The 21,267-nt window shown below is 44.2% G+C and overlaps 1 protein-coding gene across 5 annotated transcripts in view; it reads left to right on the forward strand.

Moving 5' to 3' along the window:
- Positions 1–221: 221 nt before the first annotated feature.
- Positions 222–21,267, forward strand: part of aatkb (apoptosis-associated tyrosine kinase b) — an 85,534-nt gene continuing 64,488 nt past the window's right edge. For all 5 annotated transcript variants that reach the window (XM_041889051.2, XM_041889071.2, XM_041889061.2 and 2 more), the window contains exon 1: positions 222–927. In XM_041889051.2, coding sequence (XP_041744985.1) covers positions 834–927 — 94 coding nt within the window. In that variant the 5' untranslated portion in view covers positions 222–833. The remainder of the gene's footprint in view (positions 928–21,267) is intronic.

The raw sequence follows: 21,267 nt of genomic DNA on the forward strand, positions 1-21,267 counted from the left end.
GACAGTTATAGCCAGGGCAGGCTACTCTAAACCCTAACTAATTTTGATTTGTGAGATATTAAAGCATAACTCTGGTTCATCGTGATAAACTGGTCTTGCTCAATTGCTCACCCTCAAATAAGCTATAGTGGCCCAGCTATAGCGCATCACCCCCTCCCCCTGTAGTCTCTGGAGCAGAGCGAAACCCCAGCTCAGTCAGAAATTCTATTTGGGAACGCAACATTAGCAAGCAAGATGGCGCTCTTGCTGTCAGCACACGGACAGCTCCCGCTCTGTGCTCGCGCTATTAGTGCAACAGCTATGAGAAACTGGCATTATTTAAAGGAGAATGCGTGATTGATTCCTAGTTGTGCCATAGTGCTGATATCATAATCAAAGGACATCGCATTCGGAAGAGTTGATCTGTAAATGGGATGATACACCGGACCAGTCCGCGGTTTGCTACAGCAGCAGAGAACACAGGGAATAGTAACAATTTAAATACTGTGCGGTATCGGGTTGATTGCTACGGGTAACGGCACTCACTGTGACAATCTCAGCACATTTTCCACAATTAGACGGAAATAGGAAAACGGTAAATTGCACGGGAGAGGCTGATGCTTGTGTTGCTATGCAGCTTGACAGTAATCACAGCATCAAATACAAGACGTCAAATTCTGTCAACATCTGCTTCTAAATCCGATTGTTATTTTTTGCCTGTCAAAAGATGGAGGAGCGCTTTGAAACACAAAGAATGGGCTTGAATCGGCAAAAAATGCAGCTTTTCTCTCTACCATTTATTTTATTAGAAGCTACCTGCAATAGTGTCTCTCTGCAATACCAGTAACTCCCCCATGGCGAGGAAGATGTTGGCGGTTCTGCTGATGGTCATCATGTCTTCATCGTTCTTCGTCCCCGGGTTTACCCTCAGTTCCCATTTCAATTTAGGTGAGATCTAACGGAAATGCTGACATTCCATTGCTTGATGTAATTAGAATACCAAGTGTCTTTGTAAATGTTTGTCTTGTTCAGAAAGCTAATTATGTCATCATGGGGCGGCAGGTAGCTTAGTGGTTAAGAGCGTTGTGCCAGTAACCGAAAGGTCGCTGGTTCTAATCCCCAAGCCGACTAGGTGAAAAATCTGTCGATGTGCCCTTGAGCAAGGCACTTAACCCTAATTGCTCCTGTAAGTCGCTCTGGATAAGAGCGTCTGCTAGATGACCAATTAATTAATTAATTAATAATTAATCATGTTTATTATATTCACCACTGTCAGGGCCATAAATGCGTGCATTAGTAGGCAAAGATACATTGGAGCTGTTCAATGAGAGAGAGAGAGAGAGAGAGAGAGAGAGAGAGAAAACAGACCCTGGCTTGTGCCTTTTCTATGCTGGAGGATGTACTAGGAGTTTAAAAGAAGGAATGACCAACACCGTAGATTATTTATGATATTGTGCATGAAAAAAATCTTATACTGATTCCCTGTAAGTGTATTTAAATTCAATAAAATATTTTAAGTGAATACCTCATCTCGCCACCCAGAACCAAATCAGCTACTAGATTTAGATGTAATCGATTAACGAGAGACAAGTTGAATGCCTGGTACCTGCAGGACAGTAGACAGGTTTTTTCTCAAGGAAGGAAGTGCTGCTGTTATTATGGCTCCAGTGAGTTTCTTCCCAGACCATAGATGCGCTAAAGGAGTCAATGGAACGCAGACTCGAACTAAAAGGAAAGGTTCACCCATTTTGAATGTTATATTGTTTTTGTTAATCTCTGAGTGATGTTCTATTAATTCCCTGGGTAATTTCATGTTTTCATGTGTATCTGAGTTATTGGCGTTCAAGCAGGCAGAAATATGTCTGGTATTACGTAGCACTGTGATAAAGCCGCTCTCACTACACTAGAAGTTAATAGGAATAAGACTTTTAGATCGCGAAAACGTCTATCATACATGTCAGATTTCAATACTGGCCGATGTCATAACTCGGGAGGATGTCTTCTCTCGAATGAGCCGTTGATCATATTTTCCTATATATATATATATATATCGATATTCCGACCTCGAGAAATGTGTAATTTAACGGAGGGTCTAGCACATTTTTCTTATTTGTCGGCCTCTTTAGTCCAGGGTGCATTGCATGGTGCCGTTGCCAGAGATATTATAGAAAGGAGACAGGAATCCATTGACTGTAGGAACGTATAATGTCCCACCCAAGCAGACTGTCGACCAATCGTGTTAAGGTGGTCATGCAGCATCACATGGTTGCTAAGCAAATCGTCATCCCTTCTCAGTCAGTGTATATGTCGAGAAACGTGCCAATTTTCCTCGAAAGTACATCATGTCACGATTCCAAAGCTATACAATATTACAAATATCAAGTTAATTATCTCACATCTCAGAAAATATTTGTAATGTTGTACTTCTCCTCAAAAGTATATCTGCCATTGCAAATGTCAGACTCCACTCTGTGAGGCACATTGATCTGCAGGTTGAACAGGGTGAGATTGTAGACTCCTAAATTGATAGTGCAGTTTGTTTGGGCGATTTTACAGTTAACTAGCTACTTTACATGCTGATATTGTCTTTGGTATTATTGTGTGTAGCTTTGTTTGCTTGCTAGCTAGCTAGCCAGCCAGCCCATAGAGAGAGCATTGCATTGTGAATTTTGTAGTCGACTTGAGCTACAACAGATTTCCACAACGATTTTCGAGGTTGCTACCAACCTTATTATAATGGAAAAGTTAAACATTTGTTCACAAAAAAATATTGTTCTCACATATTAGTGTTATTTAATACTGTAAATTAAAGGAACGAGTGGTTTTGGGTAGATTTTTCGACTCGGAGTATGGATCAATCGAACTCGACCAAAACAATGGAATTGCCATGGAAACGTGTGGGAAAGGGCTGCGGGGAAAGATCACAAATTTACTCATTACCACCCAGCAAAAGTAGCCTATATTTAGGCTAGTGTTTATATGTGTATTTCACACTATGTTGAGGTAAAATCGGAGTATAACGCATGTATGGATGTCAACCCCAACACATGTTCATGTCATCATCACCAATCAACTGTATTACAGTTAAAAATGACTTTGACTACCACCACCGATTTCTGTATGCGGACTGAAGTAACCACATTGTGGGCCTGTTACAATGCATAAGTCATGACGGATTTGACAAATATTCACTTTGTTAGATCAGATATGTTGAGCCTTCTCAAGAAACCTAGCTTCCTCTTGGAGCTCACAATTCCAAGTGGCTGTTGCTGTGTTGATGGCGTGTGAATTGATTTGGTCCATGGATGTTCAGCTGTGGACAGTAATGTTAGCAGGAGGTGCTGGTTAGCCTGTGTTCTGGCATTATTTGGCTTGTTGCCTGTCTGATGTGCGGTATACACTAATGTGGTTCTCCTGATGGATTTAATTTCAATAGCTCACAAAGTACAGTAGCCTATATTGGCCATCTTTCTCTAGAGATCTGAAAATAAATGACAATAAGTGAAAATACGTTTCAGTTGTTTTATACAGTACATTATTTCATCCTCTCCTCCTCCATATGCAGAACTCTCTATGTCACTATCTTAGTGTGTTAATTGAATTGTGTAAAATCTTATGCTCGCTCAGCCCTTACCTTCCTCCCTCGTCTGGTACTGCCAAAGGGCTAATGAACGAATGATGTGCTCCATTCTCCATCCCTCCATTCTCTCTCTCTTCAATTATTTTATCATCACTGGTAATGTCTTGTGGGTAAAATTTCTTCCATAGTTATTTTTCCCCTTCAATTATTTTCCTTACTTTAGGTTAAAAAAATAAAAGGGGGGAAAAAATAAACGGATTATGTCACCCTGTGGAGTTATATGATGTGACCCTATTCCCTATATAGTGCACTACTTTAGACCAGAGCCGCCATATGGACTTGTCTGTGATGCCATACTGCAGAAAGGATTGTATCTTTGTGTCTGCGAGATGTAGTGTACGTGAAACATAAGCTTCTAATGTGGTAAAGATCAAAATCTTTGTCTGAGGGAGGGAGGGGTAGACAGGGATGGAGAGAGAGAGAGAGGGATGGAGAGAGATTAAGGAGAGAGAGGGAAAGATAGAGGGAAGGAGGAAAGAGAGGGAAGGAGAGAGATGGAGGTAGAGAGACAGGGGAAGAGAGGGATGGAGAGAGATTGAGGGGGAAAGAGATGTAGGGAAGGAGGGGCAGAGGGGGAGAGAAATATAGTAAGGGAAAAAAGAGAGGAGGGAAAGAGAGATGAAGGGAGGGAGGGAGGGAGTCAGCCCTGTGTTACAGAACATGTCCTGGCTTGGTGCTGGGGAGGGTTGTGATGACATCATGCTATAAGCGAGCAGCAGGAAGCAGAGGTTGATGTGGTTTTACTGGCAGTGTTGGCAGGCGTCCCAGGCTATCCTCCAGGTTATCCATTTCACATTTCTCAGCGTCCGATCAGCTATCAGCAGCACATCACACTGCACCCACCCAGCAGGAGGAGAGACAGCAGGGTGTTTAAGCTGGTCCTTACCCCCACTAGACACCTCTCTCAGGGCAGGCAGCGGCTGAGGCACCTGGTTCCCCACAGAGGCAGGAGGTGGAGGTCTAGGTAAGACCAGTTGGATGGAGATAGAGATGGGAGGGATGGGGTTGAGTTGGTGGAAAGGGGGTAGGGATGAGGTGGGGATGGGATGGTGGAGATGGGAATGATTGGGATTGGAAAAGAGGGTGAGCACCTGTTCTTTTGCCATTGACGCAACAATAGACTGATCTTAGTAGGCCTATACGTGGAGGAGAATCAGCAATGGCAGGGTGTGGTGTTGTTGTTTTGGTTATGTGCGCTGGGGCTTTGACTGACTGTAACCCAGTTTGTTATGAAGGACCGGAGAGGAGCCACTGGACAGGGGCGGGGGGGGGGGGGGAGAGGAGGAGAGGAGTCACTGGACAGGGGTGGGGGAGGAGAGGAGAGGAGTCACCGGACAGGGGTGGGGGAGGAGAGGAGTCACTGGACAGGGGTGGGGGGAGGAGAGGAGTCACCGGACAGGGGTTGGGGAGGAGAGGAGTCACCGGACAGGGGTTGGGGAGGAGAGGAGAGGAGTCACCGGACAGGGGTGGGGGAGGAGAGGAGTCACCGGACAGGGGTGGGGGGAGGAGAGGAGAGGAGTCACCGGACAGGGGTGGGGGAGGAGAGGAGAGGAGTCACCGGACAGGGGTTGGGGAGGAGAGGAGAGGAGTCACCGGACAGGGGTTGGGGAGGAGAGGAGTCACCGGACAGGGGTTGGGGAGGAGAGGAGTCACCGGACAGGGGTTGGGGGAGGAGAGGAGTCACCGGACAGGGGTTGGGGAGGAGAGGAGTCACCGGACAGGGGTGGGGGAGGAGAGGAGTCACCGGACAGGGGTGGGGGGAGGAGAGGAGTCACCGGACAGGGGTGGGGGAGGAGAGGAGTCACCGGACAGGGGTTGGGGAGGAGAGGAGTCACCGGACAGGGGTGGGGGGAGGAGAGGAGTCACCGGACAGGGGTTGGGGAGGAGAGGAGAGGAGTCACCGGACAGGGGTGGGGGAGGAGAGGAGTCACCGGACAGGGGTGGGGGGAGGAGAGGAGAGGAGTCACCGGACAGGGGTGGGGGAGGAGAGGAGAGGAGTCACCGGACAGGGGTTGGGGAGGAGAGGAGAGGAGTCACCGGACAGGGGTTGGGGAGGAGAGGAGTCACCGGACAGGGGTTGGGGAGGAGAGGAGTCACCGGACAGGGGTTGGGGAGGAGAGGAGTCACCGGACAGGGGTTGGGGAGGAGAGGAGTCACCGGACAGGGGTGGGGAGGAGAGGAGTCACCGGACAGGGGTGGGGGAGGAGAGGAGTCACCGGACAGGGGTGGGGGAGGAGAGGAGTCACCGGACAGGGGTTGGGGAGGAGAGGAGTCACCGGACAGGGGTGGGGGAGGAGAGGAGCAGTGACATTGGACTCTGGTAAACAAGCTGTGTTAGCTACTGTCGCTATTGATGTCGTAATGGTTTGACCGGAAGAGAAAGGACAGCGTATGTATACAGTAATAGCATTGACAAGCTTTTCATAATATTGCAGTAAGGGTACTGCGCGTTAATGTTGTTAATATGGATATTGGTCTTCATCTAAATTTGGATGTGTGCCAACATTTTGTCGTTGTGTTTTACCGAGTGAGACCACCACAGATTCCACTCTATGTGCTTCCCTTGGGGGAAGTATTCAGTGTTGAGGATCTCATTTGGTTTTCTATTATTTTATGCACATTCCAAAACTGCAGAACTTGCTGTTCTGTAAGCCCAAAGTCTCTCTCTGTTCAACAACCAAAAGTGTTTTAGGTGAGGTTGCTGCAGTGATGCTACATATTACGAATGGCCTGAGCACTCTGTGTGTGCGCGCATATTAGAGGTGTGGGATAGTAAGATGAGTTGGAGAATAATACATTCTGATAGCAGGAAAAGCATTCCATTTCACATTCATGTTCTCGGTGAAGAAAACCCATTTGAGTCATAATAGGCTCATTAACGTTACTCCATTAGATTCACTTTGTTAGCTGATATACGTTCTTTGTCTCTCTACTACCTCAACAGTAACCAGAGTCTAATTCAACAAGCTCTATGGAGAAGGAAAGGAGAGAGACAGACAGGCACCTTGCCTTTGATTCCGGCTAATAGCATGATACATAGTGAAGAAAGAAACCCAGGGATTTGATCATTTGATTTGCTTGCTTTGTCTTTTGTATGTGCATGTCTGAGACAGTGGTGTGTGTTGAACATCACTGCTTTAAAACCCGAATCAGACAGGTTTTTGTTGTGTTATGGGGAGAGATTATCAAAGTTTAGGATCTCACAGAGTCAGATTTGTGATGGGAATAGGCTATTTTTAAGGGGCTTTTAGAGAGGGATTAGGGAAAACGTGCGCTTGTTTTTCAGTTGAGAGGAACAGAGAGAGAGAGAGGGCAGTGTTTTATTTAGCTATTTGGCTCTCTGAGGTATTAACACAGCCCAGAGACCAGGGGCATGTTCAGTATGGAGGAAACGTTTTAAACTGAATGAAACAGGAAGGCACTACCTGAATAATAAGTGACAGTCAAATAACAAGGAACATTTTAGATTTGAAGCTGGGTCTGAGACTTGAGGCCATGGGATTCAGAGTAGAGTCAGAAAGTGATTTAAAAAATCTATCCTGCAGTCAATTTGGTGCCGGTACTTCCTTCCCTAATGTAGAGAGCACCAGACAACTAGGAGGGTGAGGAAGAGGAGGAGGATGAGGAGGAGGGATCCCATGCCATATCCAGGCAGCTCTTAGACTGTTTACACACCCAGTGACAGCCTATAATGGAGTCACTGTGAAAGATAGCAATAGCTATGGCTAGGCCACTCCAGGACCTTAATGTGCTTCTTCTTGAGCCACTCCTTTGTTGCCTTGGCCGTGTGTTTTGGGTCATTGTCATGCTGGAATACCCATCCACGACCCATTTTCAATGCCCTGGCTGAGGGAAGGAGGTTCTCACCTCATATCACTGGTACCCTCGAGCCATGGTTTATTACCACAGTGGTGCTTCAAACTGCCTCCCAGCCCTGTAGAATATCATGGATGATAGAGCATGATGGAAGCTAGATCATATCCTTCCAAAGGATGCTTAACTGTGTTTTCACAGCATTACAGAGCATGTCAACAATTCACCTGTGTAGAGCTGGTATGTTGTTGAGCTCCTGAGCTTGTCCTTCAGTTTCCCTAGCAAACACTGCTGGTCACACTGATGGTCTTCTGTAGCTCAGCTTGCAACGCCAGGATAGTGGGTTCGATTCCCGGGACCTCCCATATGTAAAATGCGTGTGTGTAGCAGGGCTGACCGGGAGGGCTGCTCAGTGCTGTGCTCCACCTGTGTTGGCATTTCAGCACCATGGACAGCAGCATGCAGTACAAACAGCTAGGGAGCAGCAAATGGAGAGCAATTTAAACTGCTGTGCACTGCTTCATGTTTCAATAGATTTAATTGGAGAACGTTTAAGAATACATGTTCTTGCTGAGATGCTCCATTTCCTCTATAAACAAAAGAAAAGAGACAGTAGAAGATGAAGAAAGACAGACTACAGTGTAATGTCAGTATGTCTATTTTATGTCTGTTTAATGTCAGTTTAATGTCTGTATGTCTGTTTTATGTCTGTATAATGTCTGTTTAATGTCAGTATGTCTGTTTTATGTCTGTTTACATTTTACATTGACATTTTAGTCATTTAGCAGACGCTCTTATCCAGAGCGACTTACAGTTAGTGAATACATTTTTTTTTTTTATACTGGCCCCCCGTGGGAATCAAACCCACAACCCTGGCGTTGCAAACGCCATGCTCTATCAACTGAGCTACATCCCTGCCGGCCATTCCCTCCCCTACCCTGGACGACACTGGGCCAATTGTGCGCCGCCCATGAGTCTCCCGGTCGCGGCCGGCTGCGACAGAGCCTGGATTCGAACCAGGATCTCTAGTGGCACAGTTAGCACTGCGATGCAGTGCCTTAGACCACTGCGCCACTCAGGAGCTGATTAATGTTTAATGTCAGTATGTCTGTTTTATGTCTGTTTAATACAGTATGTCTGTTTTATGTCTGTATAATGTCTGTTTAATGTCAGTATGATGTCAGTTTAATGTCAGTATGTCTATTTTATGTCTGTTTAATGTCAGTATGTCTGTATAATGTCAGTATGTCTGTTTTATGTCTGTTTAATGTCAGTATGTCTGTTTTATGTCTGTTTAATGTCAGTATGTCTGTTTTATGTCTGTATAATGTCAGAATGTCTGTTTTATGTCTGTATAATGTCAGAATGTCTGCTTTATGTCTGTTTAATGTCAGTATGTCTGTTTTATGTCTGTTTAATGTCAGTATGTCTGTTTTATGTCTGTATAATGTCTGTTTAATGTCAGTATGTCTGTTTTATGTCTGTTTAATGTCAGTATGTCTGTTTTATGTCTGTTTAATGTCAGTATGTCTGTATAATGTCAGTATGTCTGTTTTATGTCTGTTTAATGTCAGTATGTCTGTATTATGTCTGTTTAATTGTCAAAATTGTCAAAATTGTCAAAGACTCCAGCCACCCTAGTCATAGACTGTTCTCTCTGCTACCGCACGGCAAGCGGTACCGGAGTGCCAAGTCTAGGTCCAAAAGACTTCTCAACAGCTTCTACCCACAAGCCATAAGACTCCTGAACAGCTAATCATGGCTACCCGGACTATTTGCACTGCCCCCCCACCCCATCCTTTTTACGCTGCTGCTACTCTGTTAAGTATTTATGCATAGTCACTTTAACTCTACCCACATGTACATATTACCTCAACTACCTCAACTAGCCGGTGCCCCCGCACATTGACTCTGCACCGTTACCCCCCTGTATATATAGCCTCCCTACTGTCACTTTATTTTACTTCTGCTCTTTGTTTTTCTCAACACTTTTTTTTTTTGTTGTTGTTTTATTCTTACTTTTTTTGTTTAAAATAAACGCACTGTTGGTTAAGGGCTGTAAGTAAGCATTTCACTGTAATGTCTGCACTTGTTGTATTCGGCGCATGTGACCAATAAAATTTGATTTGATTTGATTTGATTAATGTCAATATGTCTGTTTTATGTCTGTATAATGTCAGTATGTCTGTTTTATGTCTGTATAATGTCAGTATGTCTGTTTTATGTCTGTTTAATGTCAGTATGTCTGTTTTATGTCTGTTTAATGTCAGTATGTCTGTTTTATGTCTGTATAATGTCTGTTTAATGTCAGTATGTCTGTTTTATGTCTGTTTAATGTCAGTATGTCTGTTTTATGTCTGTTTAATGTCAGTATGTCTGTTTTATGTCTGTTTAATGTCAGTATGTCTGTTTTATGTCTGTTTAATACAGTATGTCTGTTTTATGTCTGTATAATGTCTGTTTAATGTCAGTATGATGTCAGTTTAATGTCAGTATGTCTGTTTTATGTCTGTATAATGTCTGTATAATGTCTGTTTAATGTCAGTATGTCTGTTTTATGTCTGTTTAATGTCTGTTTAATGACAGTATGATGTCAGTTTAATGTCAGTTTGTCTGTTTTATGTCTGTATAATGTCTGTTTAATGTCAGTATGATGTCAGTATGTCTGTTTTATGTCTGTATAATGTCTGTTTAATGTCAGTATGTCTGTTTTATGTCTGTATAATGTCTGTTTAATGTCAGTATGATGTCAGTTTAATGTCAGTATGATGTCCGTATAATATCAGTATAATGTCAGTGTCACAATTACTTTCACACAGTGCATCGAACCTCCTTCGATATAAAACAATTGGGCTTCTCAGATGAAACACAATACATAAATGCAGGCCGTTATTTTCGACCCTCTCCGTGGGAATTACAGAGGGGCCTCTGGAATAATGTAATTTTCTGCTGCATTTCAGGCTCCCAGCCAGCCTGCCTAGTCTGGCCATTAACGAGACATTGTTTGCATCCCAAATGGCACCCTATTCCCTACATAGTGCAGTATTTTTGACCAGGGCACATAGGGTTCAGGTCAAAAGTAGTGCACTAAGTACTAGGCAATTGGGTGCCATTTGGGACACAACCATTGATTCACAGTGGACTCACTCCAGTGAATCACAGACAGAGAGGTAGAATGGACTTCCAGTCTGTTATGATGTAATCTCTGTTTGCAGACAGAACACTAGAGCCTGATAAACTGTATCTCACTAGAGTGGGCAAGACAGTACAGAACATTACATTGAGTGAGTGAGAGAGTGAGAGAGAGAGGGAGTGAGAGAGTGAGAGAATGAGTGAGAGAGAGAGAGAGAGGCGCTTGTGCCTTTTCTATGCTGTTACATCACAATCTCTCTGTCTGTGTGTTCATGGGTGCTGCTGTATTGTGCTGTTCATCCATGGCTTCTCAGCGATTGCTAAAAGGATGGAGGAGGGGGCAAATAAGAGGCAGCAGCAGGGGAAGTGTAAAAGAGGAATGAGAGAGAAAGAAAGGAGGATGAAGAGTGGATGGATGGATGGATGGAGGACAGACATACACCATGCTGTTCCTTCAGTGAGAGAGAGAGAGAGAGCGTGTGGGGGCTGAGACTGAGCAAGTCAATGGGATCAGGGACAGAGAAAGAGAAAGACTGGTGCAGATGGGGAGACAAGCTAAAGATAGAGACAGAAAGGAGAATGGGCGAGGCTGAGGTACCAAAAGGGGTAGAGGAGACACACAGTACGCAGAGAGAAATGGTGAAGAATCCGGAAGTCCAGGCTACTCTTCAGGGAGAAAGAGGAGAGAATGGAACAGACCACAGCCTGCTGTGAGGGAGTGAGTAGGTGAATGAAAATTGACCAGTGGCCTTGCCTTGAATGACCGGGAGGGGCTATGAGGTCAGTTCCGTTGAGCCGTAGTCACGGACATGACAAGGTGTGAGATGGACGCGGTGAAGAGCTGTATCCCAGCAGATGCTCCCTCACAACGGTGGCCATGCTAATGCTAATTTCCCTGTCTCTCAGAATCAACCTCCTCATTCATAAATAATACATTCAGAAGGAAGTGTTTTGTTGTTCTTTGAGTTAGGAGCCTGTCATGAGGCTGTTAAAGGTCTCTACTTGTTAAAGCACTTACGTTCTCTCAGTTCTGATTGGCCGTAGCATAATGACTTGTGTGTTCTTTACACTTGAGACATGTTGATCTGCTCTTGGGAAGTGTGTTGTTCGTTTTATCAGGGATGGAGGGGTGATGCTTGTGTGTGTCATTCTGTGAGCCTGTTTGGAGCCCGTGATTGGTTGTTCAAGGTCTCTGCTTGTTAAAGCACTCGTTGTTCTCAGCTCTGATTGGCTGTAGCATAATAATGTCCATGTGAGCTTGCTCTGCAGCTCTTGGGAAGAGTGTGTTCAGGGGTGGGGATATGGAGTCTAATTGTGTGTGTGTGTGGGCGTGTGTGTCATGTAAGAGGTGGTTGGGTTATGGAGTCGTGGGTGTGTGTGTGGTGCAGTGAAGCGGTTGCTCTACTTTCAGATTTTTCCCTGCTGCTTCTCGGTCACAGATGAACCCATCCAATATTTAACGTCTCACCCTGCCAGGATCAGATCCCCCAGTCACACACACACACACACATCACCCGTCAGGATGTATACACACACAACCCTCTCAAGGGCTCTCAACATGAAGCACACATGTTCCCAGCTGAGCTGATGGAACAGTTATATAAACAGCCCATTCTCTTATGGAATACGTCAGGAGGTGCCGATTCTGCAGATACTGGATTATGTTTGGACCTGGCGAAATGTGGAAGCTATACTGTCCACAAGGGGAAATGTGGATGCTATACTGTCAACTAGGGGAAATGTGGACGCTATACTGTCCACTAGGGGAAATGTGGAAGCTATACTGTCCACTAAGGGAAATGTGGAAGCTATACTGTCCACTAGGGGAAATGTGGAAGCTATACTGTCCACTAAGGGAAATGTGGAAGCTATACTGTCCACTAGGGGAAATGTGGAAGCTATACTGTCCACTAGGGGAAATGTGGAAGCTATACTGTCCACTAGGGGAAATGTGGATGCTATACTGTCAACTAGGGGAAATGTGGACGCTATACTGTCCACTAGGGGAAATGTGGAAGCTATACTGTCCACTAAGGGAAATGTGGAAGCTATACTGTCCACTAGGGGAAATGTGGAAGCTATACTGTCCACTAGGGGAAATGTGGAAGCTATACTGTCCACTAGGGGAAATGTGGACACTATACTGTCCAATCAGAATGAGTTTTTCCCCACAAAAGGGCTTCATTACAGACAGAAAAACTCCTCATGTTTCATCAGCTGTCTGGGTGGCTGGTCTCAGACGATCACACAGGTGAAGAAGCCTGATGTGGAGGTCCTGGGCTGGCGTGGTTACACGTGGTCTGCGGTTGTGAGGCCGGTTGGACGTACTGACAAATTCTCGAAAACAATGTTGGAGGTGGCATATGGTAGAGAAATTAACATTCAATACTCTGGAAACAGCTCTGGTGGACATTCCTGTAGTCAGCATGCCAATTGCGTGCTCCCTCAAAACTTGAGACATCTGTGGCATTGGATTGTGTGACAAAACTGCACATTTTAGAGTGACCTTTTATTGTCCCCAGCACAAGGTGCACCTGTGTAATGATCATGCTGTTTAATCATCTTCTTGATATGCCACACCTGTCAAGTGGATGGATTATCTTGGAAAAGGAGCTATACTCACTAACAGGGATGTAAACAAATTTGTGCACAACATTTTAGAGAAATAAGCTTTCGGTGCGTATGGAACATTTCTGGGATCTTTTATTTCAGCTCATGAAATCATAGGACCAACACTTTACATGTTGCGTTTATATTTCTGTTCAGTATAGTAGGTTTATGGCTTGCTAGGGTGTTGTGGATGGGTATGATGGTGAATGGGTGTTTAAGCTGCAGACTCCGGCTCCGAGGGTCGCGTGTTTAATCCCAGGGCTAGGCACTCATTTTTTAGATTTTTGGGTTTTAAACCTTTCCCAAACCTTAACCACTCTGAATTAATGCCTAAACTTAAGTTTAGTTTGTGGAGTTTGATGGCACCACATGGCATACAGTGAGGGAAAAAAGTATTTGATCCCCTACTGATTTTGTACGTTTGCCCACTGACAAAGACATGATCAGTCTATAATTTTAGTGGTAGGTTTATTTGAACAGTGAGAGACAGAATAACAACAAAAAAATCCAGAAAAACGCATGTCAAAAATGTTATAAATTGATTTGCATTTTAATGAGGGAAATAAGTATTTGACCCCTCTGCAAAACATGACTTCGATTCTGGTGGCAAAACCCTTGTTGGCAATCACAGAGGTCAGACGTTTCTTGTAGTTGGCCACCAGGTTTGCATACATCTCAGGAGGGATTTTGTTCCACTCCTCTTTGCAGATCTTCTCCAAGTCATTAAGGTTTCGAGGCTGACGTTTGGCAACTCGAACCTTCAGCTCCCTCCACAGATTTTCTATGGGATTAAGGTCTGGAGACTGGCTAGGCCACTCCAGGACCTTAATGTGCTTCTTCTTGAGCCACTCCTTTGCTGCCTTGGCCGTGTGTTTTGGGTCATTGTCATGCTGGAATACCCATCCACGACCCAATTTCAATGCCCTGGCTGAGGGAAGGAGGTTCTCACCCAAGATTTGACTGTACATGGCCCCGTCCATCGTCCCTTTGATGCGGTGAAGTTGTCCTGTCCCCTTAACAGAAAAACACCCCAAAAGCATAATGTTTCCACCTCCATGTTTGACGGTCGGGATGGTGTTCTTGGGGTCGTAGGCAGCATTCCTCCTCCTCCAAACACGGCGAGTTGAGTTGATGCCAAAGAGCTCGATTTTGGTCTCATCTGACCACAACACTTTCACCCAGTTCTCCTCTGAATCATTCAGATGTTCATTGGCAAACTTCAGATGGCCCTGTATATGTGGTTTCTTGAGCAGGGGGCCCTTACGGGCGCTGCAGGATTTCAGTCCTTCACGGCGTAGTGTGTTACCAATTGTTTTCTTCGTGATTATGGTCCCAGCTGCCTTGAGATCATTGTCAAGATCCTCCCGGGTAGTTCTGGGCTGATTCCTCACCGTTCTCATGATCATTGCAACTCCACGAGGTGAGATCTTGCATGGAGCCCCAGGCCGAGGGAGATTGACAGTTATTTTGTGTTTCTTCCATTTGCAAATAATCGCACCAACTGTTGTCACCTTCTCACCAAGCTGCTTGGTGATGGTCTTGTAGCCCATTCCAGCCTTGTGTAGGTCTACAATCTTGTCCCTGACATCCTTGGAGAGGTCTTTGGTCTTGGCCATGGTGGAGAGTTTGGTATCTGATTGATTGATTGCTTCTGTGGACAGGTGTCTTTTATACAGGTAACAAACTGAGATTAGGAGCACTCCCTTTAAGAGTGTGCTCCTAATCTCAGTTTGTTACATGTATAAAAGAAACCTGGGAGCCAGAAATCTTTCTGATTGAGAGGGGGTCAAATACTTATTTCCCTCATTAAAATGCAAATCAATTTATAACATTTTTGACGTGCGTCTTTCTGGATTTTTTTGTTGTTATTCTGTCTCTCACTGTTCAAATAAACCTACCATTAAAATTATAGACTGATCATGTCTTTGTCAGTGGGCAAACGTACAAAATCAGCAGGGGATCAAATACTTTTTTCCCTCACTGTAATTACATTTTCAAGCCATGGCGTAATTCTGTTGCTGCAGTTACGTGATGGGCTGGCGTTTTATTTGGAGATTGGGTTACATATAAAGTAGCCCTGCTTTCTCTGTTAGAAATTGAAATCCTTCAAAACAAACTACAACTATTGGTAACCATCCTTAGAAACCGCAGTGCTCTGCTCTGCTCTTCGCACATGCACACACACACTTAGCGCATCACCCTGCCAGGATCACCCTTGGCAGCAGCTAATGGGGATCCATAATAAATATAAATACAAATACACACACACAGACACACACACCACCCAGCTGAGCTGATGGAACAGTTATCCTTTGAAGATGCACTATGCAGAAATCGCTCTGCCATTTTGCAAAAATTCTAATAGCAAGTATAGTGTAGAGAATCATTGTAAATTTTTTCAAACATTTTAGTCATTTAGCAGACGCTCTTATCCAGAGCAACTTACAGTTAGTGCATACATTATTATTATTATTATTTTTCATGGGAATCAAACCCACAACCCTGGCGTTGCAAATGCCATGCTCTACCAACTGAGCTACATCCCTGCCGGCCATTCCCTCCCCTACCCTGGACCAATTGTGCGCCGCCCCATGGGTCTCCCAGTTGCGGCCAGCTACGACAGAGCCTGGATTTGAACCAGGATCTCTAGTGGCACAGCTAGCACTGCGATGCAGTGCCTTAGACCACTGCGCCACTCGGGAGGTACCATCTAAACTGCTGTGAAATATATTTTCCATAACCCAAAATATTGTATTTTCAGCTGTTTGAAGCTGGTGTACAAAACCGAAAGTAAAAGATGCAAAAACTAAACTTAAGAATGGGAAGCATAGAAATAGTGCACATAGAACAGATCTACCACTTCTTAGACTTGCTTTCAATGAGAATGACAGATCTATAACACACATTTCTATGTGAATTTGGTCAGGTCGCCCAAAAAAGTTACATATTGCAGCTTGAAAACCTTAAAAAACAGAAATGTGTCAAAACAGACTCCAACTACTGGTAACCATGCTTAGCAAACGTTGTGCACAGACGGGGTTTGTTGGAGTGCTCTTCTCTTCTCTTCCTGATATTCAGAATCAGAGAGCACTTCCATTAGCCCAACAACTCACACTGCTGCTTGAAACAGAACACAGCCGCACTATGGAAATATGCACTCAGAATGTAGGAGAGCACAGGAAATAGCACTTGAGTGATAAAGGGATGTGATGTGCCTCTATGGTGTGTGTTTGTTTATTTGTGTGTGTGGGTGCGTGCGTGTGTTCCTGCATGCGTCTGTGTGTGTGCCTTTGTGCGTGAGTGTGTGAATTCCATCCACAGGGAATAGGTCCACCCATGTCTGTGTATTGAGCTGTGAATGGTTTCTCCAGCGAGCTGTGATTATGTAACAAGCCTCAGGATATATGTAGCCCTTTCAGTGTGACATCACAGTCATATATATATATATATATATAGAGAGAGAGAGAGAGAGAGAGAGAGAGAGAGAGAGAGAGAGAGAGAGAGAGAGAGAGAGAGAGAGAGAGAGAGAGAGAGAGAGAGAGAGAGAGAGAGAGAGAGAGAGAGAGAGAGAGAGAGAGAGAGAGAGAGAGAGAGAGAGAGAGAGAGAGAGAGAGAGAGAGAGAGAGAGAGAGAGAGAGAGAGAGAGAGAGAGAGAGAGAGAGAGAGAGAGAGAGAGAGAGAGAGAGAGAGAGAGAAAAGGGCTGGTCCTTCAATAATGTGGAACAGGTGGTATCTCCTCTGCTCCATTGAGCCTCTTCTATTCTCCATGCCCTCTGTTCAGTGCGTGTGTGAACCTACGCATGCACACACACTCACACACTGTGGGAAATGAAATGCCTCCCAGCAGGTTTCCCTGTTATGAAGAGCAGGGTATCTTATCCCACATAGTATTACTATCTCTGAGCACCAGAGGAGAACACCGTCGCCACGGGAATGCACAATGACAACAGGAAGTTAAGTGTTCCAGACAGGAGGAGGGACGCCCATCCCAGGATCAAAATAATCATACAAATAACAAAGTGCCCAGGCCGAACCATGTGTAATGTAATGTAGATGTAATGTAATGAGACAGAAAGAAAAAAGAGATGAATCATGGTAAGATATTCGTAGGTGACGCTATGTCGAGCTGATGTTCGCCTGTGTGTGATTTGACCTTTTCCAGACCCTCCTTCAACCAACCCTCCCACCCCCCTGTGGTCCATCCTCTTGTAGGATACGTCAGGAACCTCAGTTAGCCCCCTGCTGTTAGCATTTACCTCCCTTCCGCTGGGCTCCATCTCAGCCAGCCTGAGCCTGCGTTAGAGCCATGAGGCTTACGTAACCATCAGCATCACTATGTCACCCTGACTAAAAGAGCTGGGCTAAGCATACAATTGAAAGTCAATCGCTACCGTTTTTATTCCCCTTCTTCGATCGTTCAGGGTTATAACTCCACCACCACCCCACGGGTAAGCAGATACCCCTCCCCTCCCCTCCCCCTGTATTCTCTGCCCTCCCACTAGTCCTCTGTGTCCTCCAGAACATCCAAAGTGAAGTAAGACAAGAAGACTCCTTTACAGTCAGTCAGTCAGGCAGACTGTAAGGCTTCGACTGATCATCTATTCATGTCACACAGCCGTTGTTCGGCCAACCGCCTCCCTCCAGCACTTATAAACACACACAACCCACATACTGAAATCCAATTACACAGGAAGCAGTATTTCAAAGCTAACTGTGGTGGTGAGCTACAGTTACTGGAACATGTTTCTCCAGGGCAGCCATTTTGATTTTTCTTGTGTTCAGCAGAGCTGTTCAGGGGTAGAGAGGAGTGTTGGCATTTCTACATAACGTGTCGTGTGTGTGCATATCGATGTGTTAACTCAGGTATCTGACATGTGTCCTTCCTCAGGTTCAGTGTTGTGCTTGGGTATGCTGGACCTTTCCCTGCCTTCCTGTTAAGCACGCAGCTTTACCTAGGGCTCCACTCTCTTCCATTATAACACACACACACACACACAATAGTTCTCAGTGATTAGTGCTTTTTGAGATCGTTTCGGTTCGATTATTAAATGCATTAGAGCTTTTTAATGAAAATTCCAAAACCAAAAATATTGAAACTCAATTTCCAAAACATTGAAAATATTCCATTGTCTCTGTCAGGTCCACATTGGTTAGACATCAATAGAGAAATTACTATGAAATAATAAAATATTTCAGTTGTGTATATTACTTTTATTTGATGATTCCTTAAAGTTGTCATCTCATCTCTGCTGAGACAGTAGCAGTCAGTCAGCCAGCCAGACCATCTAACTCTGTGCTCCCCCTTACTGTACTGTCTTTAGTGGTCCTCGTCGTTGTGTATATTCCTAGCGCTGTCCGAGATGAACTAGTAAAATGATTTCATCAGACAGCTCTGCAACATACTTAGTTGGGACAGATTTTGGCGAGGTCAAAATTTACATTTAAGTCATTTAGCAGACGCTCTTATCCAGAGTGACTTACAGTTAATAAGTGCAAAATTATTATTTTTTATACTGGTCCCCCGTGGGAATCGAACCCACAACCCTGGCATTGCAAGCGCCATGCTCTACCAACTGAGCTACATCTCTCGCTTCGCATCTTCCTCTCTGATCCGTCTCTGTCCGAGCCACGTTACTGCTCTGACTTGATTTCTCTCGTGAATTATTTGATTTCTCTCTAGAGAAACGGCATGTTGGGCTCACAAAAAAACTGGTGTCGGTCAATTAGTTGTTTAATAACCGAAAAGAGTACCTGAAATGTCGGTTAATCGCTCCGCACTAACACACACACACACACACTGAAACTCCTGTATCTGCATGGTCTCCAGGGTGAATAGTGTTGAGTAAACAACCCTGTAGTGTTTTTGGTGTGTGTGTGTGTGTGTGTGTTCATAGGAGTGAAGTGAAGTTCATAGGAGCACACACATTAAATAAATAAGCAAAGGCTTTGATTTCTGATCAAACGGATTGAAAAGGGGTTTTAGAAAACACCTAGCAGAAAAAGTCTTAAAGGTATTAGAAATACATCAAAACACAATAATGTTGAAGACCCCTGCTAACTAATATCAACATTTATATTTAGTTTTGCAGATATTATTTGCCTTCTGTAACTTTTAGAAATGTTGCCTACACACACAAACATGTTTTTTCTATATAGTGCCAAATAAGGGTTATTTGGCTTGGTGCTATAAAAAAAAACATTTTTTGAAGGTTCTATAAAGAACCATGCTCATAAGTTTCCAAATGGAACCTTTTATGTTGCTATATATAACTATTTCCTAAGGTTCTATAGGTTGTTATTAATTAAACGTCACAATACAGTGCAGAGGTTTCGATATGGCTGCTGGGAGGCAAGGAGACCAGTCCTGCTGAAACCATTGACAACTATTTGCTGTTTTCAAGGGATTGTTAAATAAATGTTATAACTATTTGAAGAGCATAGTCAGAAGTACAAATGTTTGATTATTCCACATTTAGCTCTATCATCTGAGTTATACAGCAAGTAACTGAAAGCTTGTCATGATCATCAATTGATCATGTATTTTCAGATATATGAGGGTAGCCAGATCCATTTAGCATGTAGCTAACTATTTACAATGTAATGGCATAACACAACAGATTAGGTAAACTGGAATGACACTCTCACTGAAGGTTGCACCAAAATATTTGAATGATTCGCCACCCCTACATTTTAATACTGTGCAACTGCAGCCTGTAATTCGGGGCGTTCCTGCATGTGGGCATCTGCAGGAATGCCCCCCCCCCTTGATCATTCCATTGGTTCCTTCATGAACACCCCCCTGCCAATTAGTTATAGTGTTTTCAGTGATAACAATTTGGTTTATAATTTATTAAGTGATTAAAACGTGTCATTCTGTTACCAAGGCTGTAATAGAATGACCCAAAAATCTGTAACAGAATGACTGCAACTGAATTGGCTACAATGAGAATTCATAGTAGTCACAAACCACAGTTGAGTCACCTGCTACTGTCCTCCCACTGGCATGCTGTTATGTTCAGCAAACAAATTAAATATATTTCTGTCGCGTGGTGGTCAAAGCAAGAGACTGAAAACAGTCTGGACAACCCCCGTTCTCTCTCTCTCCAGTTAACCCAATGAGTCCCACCAAAACGCCGGCGAGTTTTGGACTTCTAACCCCTTTTAAACATTAGATTTGTATATACCATTGAATTTGTATATTTCTTCTGCATCCGTAGATACCAACCTTTAGTATGTGTGATTAACGGGGGCTAAGCTAGAGCGGTGTTTGTGAGACAAGGGCGGCTCCCGAAGGGGCCAGGGGCCAGGGGCCAGGTCTTTTTCCAAAGACGTCTGTAGCAGTGGAGGCTGCTGAGGGGAGAACGGCTTATAATAATGGCTGGAATGGAGCGAATGGAATGACATCAAACACATGGAAACCACATGTGTGATGTATTTGATACCATTTCACCCATTCTGCCCCAGTCATTACCACGAGCCCATCCTCCCCATTTAAGGTGCCACCAACCTCCTGTGGTCTGTAGAGTCCGAATGGTTTGAGCTACAAACTATTAAAAGCTATCTGACTCTCACGAACACGCACAAGCTCTATGACGCTCACAAGCTACACAAGAGTCATTCGAAGGTAAGGGGTTCTTCTACATAGAAGATCATAGGAAATCCCAGGACATAGTGTCTATAATACACATAGTTGCTGTCACAAACTCCAAACTCCACACAGTTGTCACTGACTAGTTGGATATTAATTTTGCAGGAGGAAATAATTTATGTACAGTACATACAGTATTCATAGAAATTCATTTTTATCAGGTTTTTGCTTTGGCAGACCTTATGAATGCAACTGTTTATGTGACATTGATTTGTGTTCTACTTGTTGTCCTGAAAATAACATTGTAAAACACTTAATCGTGAGGCTAAATATAAGAGCTGGACATGCAGATAAATGAAAGTCAGATAAATGAAAAGACGATTTTAGCTGGGGTCTCGAGACTGATAGGGGTTAATGTCACCTCTCCCGGCTCTTACTGACACCTACCCATGAGCCCCTTCTCTTTCCATTTACTGTAACCAGCCCTCTCACCCACTGAGCACCG

This window comes from Coregonus clupeaformis, unplaced genomic scaffold (assembly GCF_020615455.1).
Source record: "Coregonus clupeaformis isolate EN_2021a unplaced genomic scaffold, ASM2061545v1 scaf0080, whole genome shotgun sequence".
Lineage (NCBI taxonomy): Eukaryota > Metazoa > Chordata > Actinopteri > Salmoniformes > Salmonidae > Coregonus > Coregonus clupeaformis.